At 46.8% G+C, this 13,054-nt stretch overlaps 1 protein-coding gene across 2 annotated transcripts in view; it reads right to left on the reverse strand.

Annotated features, from left to right (window-relative positions):
- Positions 1–12,659, reverse strand: part of ALDH1A3 (aldehyde dehydrogenase 1 family member A3) — a 49,491-nt gene extending 36,832 nt beyond the window's left edge. For both annotated transcript variants that reach the window (XM_054041782.1, XM_054041783.1), the window contains exons 1-3: positions 12,555–12,659; positions 7,750–7,854; positions 1,042–1,182 (exon numbers count right to left, since the gene is read on the reverse strand). In XM_054041782.1, coding sequence (XP_053897757.1) covers positions 1,042–1,182; positions 7,750–7,854; positions 12,555–12,653 — 345 coding nt within the window. In that variant the 5' untranslated portion in view covers positions 12,654–12,659. The remainder of the gene's footprint in view (positions 1–1,041; positions 1,183–7,749; positions 7,855–12,554) is intronic.
- Between the last annotated feature and the right edge of the window lie 395 nt (positions 12,660–13,054).

Consider the following 13,054-nt stretch of genomic DNA (forward strand, 5'->3'; position numbering starts at 1 on the left):
GCAGGCCCTGATGGCCCCATCCTGCAGCCTTTACTCACGTCGGCCTCAGTTTTGCCCAGCCTAGTCTAAACAAGTCAGTTGCCCTGTTGAAGTCAATGTCACTGAAGCACCTGTCTAAAGTTATACGTGCTTTGCCGAATTGCAACAGACTGCTGAACGATCGCCTCAGAGGCAGTCCCAAAGACAATGCTTATATGGCTCCACTGCTCAATCTCTCTTAAAAAAAAAATTGGTTTAGCACAGAACACCTAGTAGTTTAAATCAGTGTTCCCCGCAGAGTGAGTATAAGCAGCATTAAGTGTTGAGCATCCTTTATCCTCCTACCCCCCCACACTGGAACAGGCAAGCTAGACACCCATCAACTGTATTTCACCAAGTGGACAAGACCAGGCGGGGCTAGGGGAGGGTAAACAAACCAGCCCCACGGCAAAAAGAAAGGAGTTAAGAAGGTGAGGCTTTGCCGCTGTCGTTCCCTGACGACTCAAACTCATTGACTGGGCAAGGTTTCCTAGCCTCCCATTGCGTGGGACATGGAGGTCAAACAGGGGAGGAGAGGCAGCTTTTCCAAGTCAGCAGTCAGCCAGGGGCTTTACCCTCTCATTGTGTGTGGGCATGGGGGAGGGAGGGCAGAGAGAGAGAGAGAGAGAGAGAGAGGGAGCGCAAAGCACTATTCAAGTTTGAAGAGCATTCACCTGCAATGCTAAGGTCTAGGGCGACCTCATCCAGAACACTGAAAAGAACGATGGATTTGGAATTTTTCCCTTTAATGAGGCAGAGATGCCCTTAAACAGCTCTCTCAAAATCAGTGACTTTTTTTTATTAATTATTATTATTATTATTATTAAAGTCACTCTATCCAAATGTTACTAAACCAAGATGGGAGCTTGGGAAACGAAAGCCTCCCTGAAGATGAGATTCCCCTTTAAAATAAACTAAACACAAGCTAGAAACAGCCCCAGATCTCCAGGGCAGCCAGAGGGACAGAATTAGTCAGTCAATTGCTTCTGGTTTATTATCACTCCCCCACCACGTTTCACTTACCGCCAAAATGACTCGGTCTCGCTCGATGAGATCGGCTAGTTTGTGGAGAAGCCTTCCTCTGCTGAAGGCATCCATTTGTCTCCATAGAGATCCTCTCTGGAATGCTGCTTTCGCTGCCTCTACTGCCTTATCTATGTCGGGCTAAAGCAATCAAACACACACACAAAATATTCAGGTGAGAGAGAGAGAGACACAAATTGCATAGTGCTATGAACAGCTACCAAGCAGGTTGCTTCCTATGCTGTGTCCTGCAGAGCCTGCCTACTTTAATATTGAATCATCTGCTAAAAGAGTCTCCTGGTTTGCTGCTGAACATAGGTCGGATCTTGCAAGATTCCAAGCGGCTTCAGACTCTGGTAGGATTTGTCCTTGCCGGATAGGAACCTAAATTCAAATTTTGCAGAGCTGATAAGATCTTTCAGGGTGAGTCATTAAGTTTATGGAATTGGACCAGGCTTCACTCACAGGATAAAAATCACACACACACACACACATACACACAAATAACTCGACCAGATATAACACAAATTCGGATAGAACGCGGTAAAGCAGCGCTCCGGGGGGCGGGGCTGCTCACTCCGGCGGACCAAAGCAAGTTCGATATAACACATTTTCACCTATAACGCGGTAAGATTTTTTGGCTCCCGAGGACAGGGTTATATCGAGGTAGAGGTGTGTGTGTGTGTGTATATATTACTGAACATTCAAACTGTTACTAAAACTGGGTTGTTCCTTTAAAACAGCGAACATCCCTCCTGAAAAGCAGGACTACCTCTCTGCAAAGGACGGCCGAGACTCAGGAGCGGAGTATTTATAAGGCTAGTCCTGCCCTGGCTAGTGTAGGAAAAAGGAACAGAGATGCTGCCTGGTACATACTCTGCAAAAGGAGTCCTGCCAGCCAAAGCAAAAGTCCTCTAGGTGGTGGGATGGCCATTAGCGTGTCTCTGAGTGGGAGCATTGTGTGTCCCTCCCTCCTGTTGGGTAGCACTTGCAGTTGATTGCAACATACTTGCTAGCCAGCTGGGAGGCTAGATGTGCTCCCTAATCTGAAGACCACATCCTCTCAGGCTCCTGAGAACTACATAAAGATCTTGTTCATTTCCTTTCATGGGACCATGGTTGGGGAAAGGCCCCCTTCCTGCATTGACTACCCGGTGTGCTAGCATCACAAAAGAAGTGACTTCGCCCTCATCAGCTTTGCAATTTTCCACTGAGATCATCATCATTACTAACAATCCAGACCTTCCCAGTAGTCACGCTAGGAGCAATCTTACAGATCACAGCATTACTGTGGACCACGACTGTTCTCCAAAACCGGGCATGTGGGCGGCTCTGTGGTTAGCTATGTTCATTCCTACTCACTGCACTCCCAGATACCACACATGGTTTGGTATTTTGTAGAGTCATTAGGTATGCAAGCAGGAGAACTTCCCCAAAATACCTCAATGGAAACTCAACTACCCCTCACATTAAGCATCTGAGTTCAAACCAGCAAAGACGAGGAAATTCTTAGGTAAGGCTGAAATTCCATTCTTAATCCACCCTATGATGACTAGGCACAAAAGGGGTCAGAACGGTGCGTTACAGTACACAGATGTTGCAATCCGTAGGCACCATGCGTGACATAAGGACAGAGTCATAGCTGTCAAGGTGCCAAGGACAAAACGTGGGACAAAAAGGAGGGACACACAAGACCTAACAATTCACAGAGTTTCAATCTGTGTGAGATTTATTTAGTATTGCACACACAAAACTACCTCAAAAGAGTGTTAGGGTTGCAAAGTCAAATGCTAAAAGGTTAGGAAATGCTAGAATTAAAGTTGCCTGTGAAACCTTAATTCAGCCCCCTTGTGTGTCTGTGATTGTGATACAGTCTCTAATTACATGATCACAGACTACTTTTTCCACAGGACCCTTATGGTTCTTGACCCCTCTCTTCCCCCCTGTCCCCTACTCAAACTCACAGGTCCAGTTCATCACCTCTGCATTTGAGTCAGGCCCCTTCCTCCTCCTCCCTGCCAGGGCGCCAGGAGGTGGAACACGGGTCAATAAGGAAGACAGTTTCCTAACTATTAGTTCCCGAGCCCCGTGCCACAGCAGCCCAGAGGAGCAATGGCAGAGAAAGTCCTGGTCAGCTCCAGGCTCTGTGGGGATAGCGCACATGCACTACGGTTAGTAGGTGATGTAGGTGCAGAGAGGGGATAGAGCATGCCCAGTGCAGATGGAATCGCCAGGGAATTCTGATAAGTCTCTACTGAGCACGTGCAAACAGATGGGTAAGTCTTTGAACACTTAAGTCAAATTTGGGCATCTCCACAGGAACAGCAACATGCCTGAGACCAAGGTGACACCCCCCTCTCCCCCGCCTGCCAAATGTCAAGTCCCTGTTTCAAAGCACGGAGGCACTAGAGCTTCTCAATGAAGCAGCTCGACTAATTTTGTTAACATGGGCAAAAACAATGTATTCTCCCCTTTAATCTCGCTCTCATAAATGGCTGAATCATTTCCCCTGAAATATCTCAAAAATATTCAGACTGAGACAGACATTCAGCATGGAAAGTTTCAGCCCAAACAGTCAACGTTGGACAAAGTTATAAGCAACTGAAAACGGGGCAGAGGGATTACAACGGGAAACGTTGGGCCACCTTAACTACAGCACCACCAACTCTGCCCGTAGTAAGTAACCCCGTCTATAACTGCTCCTTCTAATCTCAATCCACCCCTAAAATACAAGGGTGGCTGGCATGGATGGCAACAGACACCCTTAAGAATCACAAGTACGGGAAAGGCCGACTCCTCTGGCCTAGCTGTGACGCATAGAGCCAGCGCATAGCATTGCAGGTTTTCCACTCCAAGGCAGAACTCAGCCATGTGCAGAAAGACAAAAAGCCAGGCACCCCTGCAGTACTTTAAATTCACTCCTGTGCACAGGACTATGCCAACCACAGGGAAACATGGAGAATCTTTTCGGTGATCGCACTGGGGGCAAACTGGGACAGGTTGAGTATTTTACATGGAACTGGTCTGCCAGGTCAGGATGCAGAGTTCCGGGGCTGGTAGGATGGGTAACAGCCCTGCAAGCAGCCCAATGGCACAGCCTTAACCTTAGTCAAATCAGTTCTTCCCATGCCTGGTATCAACCCGACAGACGTTAACACTCAGCCCTTATTTGTAGGCCAATGAAAACGCCAGCAGAGCGTCACTGCCAGCACCTCTTTCCCACCCAGGATTTCCCTCTGACTGCAGGTGACTGCAAACAATTCCTTTTTAATTTTGTAACTAAAGAAAAACAAAACCTTTGCTCCCCAGCGAATAACGAGTTGGCCACGTTTCAGCCCCAAAGCCAACTGTCATCGCCAAATTATTAGTTGCCAAATTCCCATCCCTCATGCACAGCCTAAGCAAACAGGCATCTCAAGCGGGACTTACCCCGAGGGAGATGGAATCCAGCCCCCACAATCTAGAGTCAGGGTGAGCAGCAGCCACACGGCAGCTTCTGTAATGACAGAACCTGCAGCCCCCTACAAGAGTTTTGGCCACCGCAGCTGCATAGCTCCTGTCTCCTCAAGCCGCGCCACTGAGAATGCCCCAGAGCCCAGCTCCACAGCGGTCTTCATTTACGAACCTAAGTCTGCCTGCATGAAACACCCGGAGATCTAGACTGGGGGGATTAAACTGAGGCTGGGTTCATCTCAGGGGATTCAGTTTGCACAAGACTCTTTGGTTCCAGGCCATGTGGATTTGCAACCACCAACCTCAGAGCGTCATTTTTAGGTACTAACAGACCCAAAGTTGCAAAGCAAAACTCAGGTGAATACACCCAATTTGGCCTGTTTTGGGCCCCGAACACAATTTTTTAAACTCATTCAGCCCCAACCCCAGCCTTGCCTGCTGCCCCCTTCCCACCCCACACACACAGCAGGCGTGTCTGCACGTAAGATTTAGGAGATGCAAGGAGAGAGTCTCTGGGTACAGCTAAACTGCAATAAAAAAAAAAAAAAAAAAAAAAAAACTCACAGCAAAGAGTTTCAGCACCCAAACCCCACAAGCCTGAGTTAGCCGACCCAGCCCAGGCATGCCCATGCCACAGGTCTTTTACACTGCAGTGAAGACATACACTCTGACCAAAATATCCTGCATTTGTCCCCCACATAGAGATTAGCCTGCACACCGGATATCCACAGAAACTTCCACAGCTTGATCCTTACAGGCCAGAGAGTCTCAGGAGAGCCCAGAGAAGGAAGTTTTCCAACGACAGTCCCATGAGCTAGAAGTTAAAACCTCTCCCTGGCACCCAGGAGAGAACAGAGTAATGAGAGCTCTCTCTGTAGGCGAGACATGAGGTTGCCTTCTTTGTTTTGCTCAACAGTTTTCTTTAACGGAGGCATGAAAAGCAGGCCTGAAATACCCACCGAACGACTTTGTAACTACTTGAGGAGGCACTTAGCTCACATAACTATAGCGGAGCCATGGTTTCTGCCTAGTAAAAGTTACCACAGGATTAGCCTCACCCCATAGTTTATACAGTAATTATAATTAGATGCAATGATGTGCTATATAAAATTAATGATATTATCTGGCCACTTTACAATTGCCTCCACTGCTGCATTGTGCATGGACAGTGAGTCTTCTGGACATCAGGCAGGAAGGCTGCTGCTTATTCCAAGGGGTCCTTCTCCCTGGATGTGGGTGCATTAAGCAGGTTATGAGCTTGCACCACTACCTAGGCTTGCCCTCTTCCCTAGGACAGAATCATAGACTCCACCCCATTGCCATATATAGCTAGGGTGGCCACCTGCCCAGGTTTTCCCAGGATCATTCCTTTTACTGGTGGTAGCTTTCTGGGAAACCTGGAGGGTGCTCAGTATACCGTACCAGCGCTCCGAGACATTCTGTTTTTTTTGCACTGCAGAAGTGGCAACCCTGTTATAGCATTATGGTCCATGGGAATGTCATTGGTATGGGCAGGGGCATTCTTCTAACAAAGAACCTTTGCCCCGTCAGTTTTCCTGTCCGAGAACCAGGGTGTGTAGTTTTAAGCACAGTGTGTATCATCACCTCTGTGGTCAAGCATTCCCCATCCCACCGCTGATATGGAGGGGACTTCGTTCCACAACGTGAGGGTAAGGCCTCATCACTAACAACGGTGACAGGAGAGCCTTCCAGTCATCAGATGGAGAAAGGCAAGTTCTTGGACCTGTCCTTCCTCCTACCACATGTCCACAAGGCCCATGTTTGTGAGGAGTTGTGGTATGGGTAGAAGGCAGGTCTACTAGTGCCACTGACTCCAGTCAGAGGTTTGCGTGCACAAGCAGGGCTGGATTACGGTTCCGAGGGGCCAAACGCTAATGGGAGGGAAGAGCTTAAGTATGAATGCTATATTGCAAAAAAAATTATGAAGGCCTCAAACATTTCTCTGCATATTTACATATTATGTGTGTAAAATTAACACGTTTATTCTACTCTCGACACTCAATTCTTCAAACATACTTCTGAGTAAGAGTTAACACGAGGGATGCTACGCTGTCCTTCTCTTCGGCTTCCTCCCTCCTAGCTAGTGGAGTGCTCATCCGCAGGGGGATCAACATTGCAACATTCCCCACTGCCTGCTCAATCTACACCCATGGCTGGCACAGGTTCCTGTGGTAACCGGATTTTTAGTGTCCGGTCACCAGTGTTAACCGGATCCCTGGCAGTGCGTTCCTGCTGCCAGCTGAGCTCCTCCCAAGCCACAGGGGGCTGTTACATGAGCAAGCTCGTTCTTCCCCCCTCCCCCACCTGGCCCTGGTTGCGTAATGGTTAATCTGGCCCTATGCACAAGGCATGGACTATGGAGTTCTGGACACTTATATAAAATATTGAGCACTCATTCATCCTTTGGTTTGACTGATCATCACCTATTAATGGACTGTTACAGATCCACTGAGAAGGGACCAGAATCCAAGAAGGTTTGTTTTTAAAAAGTGTCCCGAAGAGGATCTTTAAAAATAAATGTGCGTTCCTTCTTTGGTCTCAATCTCCGTCCCCAATCCTGCAAAGGCTTCATTTTACACATGTGAGTAAACCCACTGAAATCCCTGAGCCTGCTCCTATGTGTAAAGCTAAGCAGGTGTGTAAAGCATTTGCAAGCTCGAGGGAGGGGGAGCTGAATTACATCAAATAAGTGACCAAAAAAAGCGCTGCAATGGGGCAGTAGTTGTTTAATCACTTACTTCTAAACCGTGCAAACAATACTTGGGATCACGCCCAAGATTCGGTTAAAATCGTTATAGTAATTGCCATCCTTAGCAAAGAAGCAACTCTCATGATTCTAGCGGAGTGGGACGTAATTGATTCTCTCTAATCCGTTTGAACAAGCTTGCCAAAATGTCAGGGCCGGCTCCAGGGTTTTTGCCGCCCCAAGCGGCGCAAAAAAAAAAAAAAAAAAAGCCGCGATCGCGATCTGCGGCGGCAATTCGGCGGGAGGTCCTTGGCTCCAAGCTGGAGTGAGGGACCGTCTGCAGAATTGCCACCAAACAGCTGGACGTGCCGCCCCTCTCCGAAGTGGCCACCCCAAGCACCTGCTTGGTAAGCTGGTGCCTGGAGCCGGCCCTGCGAAATGTTTAGCTACCACAGGCTTTAAACCTGCAGCTGGACCAACCACATTTTGTAGCAAAACCAAGAACGTACCCAGAACGCTTTCCTGATCTGTCACTCAGAGAAACTTACCTTATCACCTTCCTCTACATCACAGATTTTCTCAGCCGTTGAGGGATTATATGTGGGAAACTTCTTTCCACTCATGGATTCGTGCCATTCGTTGTTAATAAATATCTAACAGGGGTCAAAAAGAAAAAAAAAATAGCAAACACACATGTACCCCCACGTGGAGGCTCAAGTAGCAATCTCTATGGGCCTGATCCTGCAAGGAGTGGAGAACCCACTGAAGCCAAAGGGAGTCAAGAGCATTTAGCACCTTTGCAGGGTTAGGCCCGAATGTTAACGGCTGTTTCCGTTTTTAATTGGCAGTCAGAAAAACCAAACCAAGGGAAGTACATGTACATAAAGATCCAGTGAAGTCAGTTTTGATTGACCAAAGAATGCAGGATCAGGTCCACACAGTGTAATTCATGGGATTTAGACTGGTGAAATAGCCAGGGTGTATTTCAAACCCATATCCTTGGGTATGGCAAGCAGACACCAAGAGAAATCTACATATTTCAAGCACCACAGCTCCTTCTGCTGTACAAAGCACGAACATCAAAGATGTTGGGTATATGCTGCTAATGTTGCTTATTTTGGGCTACTCACCAGTGGTTTCTCCATTAGTATTTTCCACCAGTGAACGTGCAGTATGGACCCAATCTTGCAATGCTACCTCACCCAAGAAGTCCTTACTCACAAACGCCCCTAGCACTTTGCCAGTCTTTTGTCTTTGTCAATATCAATTGGAAAAGTTTTGTCTATGGCAATTTATTCTTAAATGAAAATTAAAAAAAAACAAACAAACAAAAAAAAAAAACACCAAACCATAAGCCTTTCTATAGCGAGGACAAATAGAGTCCCAAATAGTGTCGTAACAAAAAATGCATTCAAATACTTTTTAAAATGATTAAAATTTTGATATTTAATATAAACTGTGCATAGTCACCAGTATATAATTGATCAATTCAACACGCATCTGCACTATTCTGACCCAGCTTGACACTATCTGATGATGCTTTTATTAATGATAAATAAATGAGAATAAATCAAATGAGATTAAACAGTCTTTAGATAATGAGCCCTGGTTAATCTTTGCAAGCTAGTAAATTATTTTATTTGAAGAAAAGTGTTTCACCTTTCCAGTGCAATGTACAAGTCTATTGGCACATCAGCTCATGCTAGAATTCAGTCCCACAATGAAAAAGAAAAACCAAAAACCCAACCAATCCTGCAGTCTTTGCACACTCAAAACTCCCATTGTATTGGATCTCGTGGGTTTCTTTTCTTGCCCATTTCAAAGCACAATTACTCCTTAACATTAGTATCATAATGAATAAATATTTTTCTCTGAATGCTTCTCCAAAGCACGTGCAGCACATATTGGAGGAAGCTGCCTAGATGTGAACTCATCTGAAAGTTGATTTTTAGATCCACCTATCCTGGTGGATTTTCACTTTTTTTTGGGGGGGGGGGGGGGGCGGGGGAGGGGGAGGCAGGGGAGGACAGAGGTGTCACGATTACAAAACTCAGTGTGATAACTCCAAAATGAAGTTTTTGCGCCCGGGAAGTTTTCAGTAGCCTGGAGCTCACAAATTACAATCCAGCACTTTGGATGCAAACGTTTTAAAATGGTAAGTGTGAGCAGGTTTATGGACGACAAAGGCAAATTTGGATCTAAAATGAGGAACATTTCACTGCAAACTTGAGAGATACAGGGGAGGGAAGCCCATGAAATGACAATGGAATGTTTACAGCTACTAATGAATGGGGCACCATTTTGCTGCATCTATGTGTTAGCATTAATTATGGATGAGGGAGCTGGAGAAAGGATGAAATCACTCTAGCGAATGGCGGACTCAAGGTGACAGACAGAATCGCCAAGATTCTTTTCAGTTTCATACAACTAAGCTTGGGTCTTCCATAAGAAGTCACTCTGCATGTATTACATGGATCATCACCGCACTCTCTTTCATGTTCATCTCTAGGGACATTATAGAAAGATCATTTGTGAGCGATCGTTGCTTCATAAATCATGCTGATCAATACAAGACTTGATTTTGAAACAATTTCCCCAATCCAATAACTAGTAGAACTGAAAATAAGATTCTCACTTTAGAGGGATGAGTGCTGTTGGGAGACAGCTGCAACATCTGGGACAAGTCGATAGAGTTTGCAGAATACCCCCATAGATGTGTATTTATCATCATTCTAAGCTTAATATTGCCCATAATTTTCCTCATCAGATGATGTGTTCTGAGCATCAAACCAGAAGTAGAACTTGTACTCTAACATTTTCCACTTTTGAGACAGTCTATTTGATTGTGTAGACATCTTTAGGGGTCCTATTCTCCGCACCCATCTCACACACAACCGCCAGTGAAGTTAATAAAAAAAGTCTATCTAAAGTAACATTATGCCGCTCTGAAACCAGCAGCAGAAGATGCAAGTTCCAGGTTAGCAGAAAGCTCAGCTTTTAAAAAGCAAGGTAAGGAAAACTGGTTTAAGAAGAAGGCTTATCTGCTGACAAATTATTAATAAATAGCTAATCAAATTTGGTTCATTCGGTGTGTACCTGGATCACATTCAACTTGAGAAACTAATGCAGTTCAGCTTTATTTGTCCTCTTGCAGCTGAGGGACAAATTATAATGATCTCTTTTATAGAACGTAGGAAGCTTGAATTATTTTATATTAATTAAAACATTCTAAACCCCACTAGCCAGTTTAGTTCAGCCACATAGTTGAAATTAGCAAAGTAAAGGTCATATGTCAATAGCGCAGCATAAACGAAAGAGTCCCTCCACTACAGGAACCGGTGTGTTAGAATACTGGTGAATACAACATAGGGGGTTAACTACCACAATGTGACAATTCCTAAAAAAGATGTTGATGTCTGCAATGACTCTCCACTCTGCCTTAGAAACCAGCAATGAGCAGATGTCTTGAATATCAAGAACAAAGTAGGAAAACCAGGAGTCTTCTAACAAGGGCTTTGGAAGTTTTACATTTCAGTGGCTTGGGATAACCAAGGCGTTTTAAAGGGAAGCTCTATTGATCACATAAGAGCTGACTGGACTTTTGGTTGTGTGTTTTTACACTGAAGCCCTGACTTCAGCAAGGATACCAGGAGCTTTTTTCAAGTGTAAAAATCAAACATTTTGAAAGGGGTAAGATCAGCGCAACCAGCAATGTTGGGTCTGATCCTAAACGTTGCAGAGCACCCTTCACTCCTAGTGCCTCTGGTAGAAACCGAGGGCACTCTGAACCTTGCAGCATTGATTCCCAATTCCCTTTCCTATACTATAAATATAGGGTCTGATCCTGCCATCAATGAAGCCAATGCAAACCCCCCAGTATCCACAATGGAAACAGGACTGAGTCCACAGGGGAAAAAAAACCTGTTTTAAAGGAAGTTTTTTTTTTTAAATCCTCCTTACAGCTTCACTCTATCCAGATCTGACTTCAATGGAAACTGCCAAGTCCTCTCAGTTCCCAAGAAGTGCTCCATATCTTGGAGGACTGGCTCTTGTAAGCCCAACATACTAGTTTGGGAACATGGCATCACCCTGTTAGTGACCCAGGATGATACATTATGTCCATATTCAGTACAAAAACCATTTTCTTCGATAGCAAAATCCTGGAGAACAGGGTGACTAAGTAGTACAAATTCAGGAATACACAGATGCACCTTTATTTGGTGCTGAAGTGAGTCTAATATGTAAAAGAGGAAAACTATAACACCTTCAACTTGTAGCAGAAATTGCTAAATCAAACTTTGGGAGGGGAACACCCCCCCCAAAAAAATCTATTTCACTTGATTTCCTGCAGTTGACATGTCTGCATAGGCAGGATAAGTCCAGTGACATGCACTTTTTTGTATCACTCCTAGAACTGACACCTTTCTCCACTTGCTACAAATACCACAATAAACTTCCAGTCTGTTAAAATAAAAAAGAGCACAGACTGAGGTGGTGGAACATCAAGCTAAAAAAAAAAGAAATTAAACACTGCATGATCAATGAGGATGTAACTGAGCCTCTGAATCACAGCAGACAGTGGGGGGAAAAATCTGCTGTTAATTAAAAGTACTAGACAGATGTATCCTGCAACAATGGGAAGCGCAACACTTTTCTGTAGGAGCGGGACTCCAAACACAGAAGAATTATAACAAAGCAGGGAAAGTTTTTTGCAAACTCAGATTTTGAGGAGGAAATGATCTAATTTCCCCCATTTACTCTTGACTAGGATTGTTCACATAATACAATAAAGAGGTGCACAGAACTAAGTTTCCTGCCTGAGAGGTCAGACCCTGCGTTCCTGAAGCACCTAGTGCTCCCCTGGGATCCAATATGGATTTAGGGGATGCAGGACCAGGCCCCAGTGCATTCTGCGTTGGAGATGTATTAGTTTAAAGTCAGCTTACGTTGATTTGGACATTTAGGTGTTTGTTTTTTAATCATTGTTGGCTGCTGACCAGATTGATTTGCCAATCAATCTGATTGGTCATCACCTGGTTCCAGCCAGGCACCCTGAACCCTGGCGAGAAGAGAGTCTCCCGAGGGGGCTGTGCAGTTGGGTCTCTCTGGATTTAGCGGAGTCCCTCCTCTCGGGGGGCAAAGGGGGGTTCCCCTTTCCCAGGGCGCTGTTGCTGCGGGACACGCTGCTGCCTGGGGACACCCCGCGCCCGGGCAGCGTGCGGGGCTCCTGCTAGGCACCTCGGGCAGGCAGAGCGCAGCGCAGCGGGCGGTGCGGATAACGGATCGCAGGGCTCCGCTCCAGCTCCAGCCCCAGCCCGGCGGCAGGTGCGCGGGGAGCCCGGGCCCGGCTTACCTTGCTGTGCCGGATCTCCAGGTTCCTCACGGGCCGAGGCAGCGCGGGCGGCTTCTTGTCCGGCTGCCCGTTCTCCACCGCGCCGTTCACCGCAGCCATCGCGGGACGGGACAGGACAGGACGGGAGCGAGCGCCGCGCTCCGGCTGCCCCGCTGCCAGCCCTGCCTCTGCGGCTGACAGCCCGGCGGCGCCGCCTTTAAAGGCTCCCGGCCGGCGAGCGCCCATTGGCTCCGCTGGCCGCCCAGGCCACGCCCCCTCCATCCCCGGGCCCCGAGCGGCGGGGCAGGTACAGCTTCCCCCGGGGGCGCACCGCGCCGGCTCCCGGTCCCTCCAGCTGCAGTAGCTCCCCCACGCTGTGGCCCTAGGAATGAAGGCCGGGCTCAAACAAGGAGGGGGATTGTAAGTGTCTCACTGAGCCGGGGGTCCTCTGGGGAGGTCAGCTGCATGGCCACAGGGGATGGATCCTCCCTGTGAGATATAAAGGGAAGGGGGGAGGATTT

The sequence above is a fragment of the Malaclemys terrapin genome, chromosome 10, assembly GCF_027887155.1.
Source record: "Malaclemys terrapin pileata isolate rMalTer1 chromosome 10, rMalTer1.hap1, whole genome shotgun sequence".
Taxonomy (NCBI): Eukaryota; Metazoa; Chordata; order Testudines; family Emydidae; genus Malaclemys; species Malaclemys terrapin.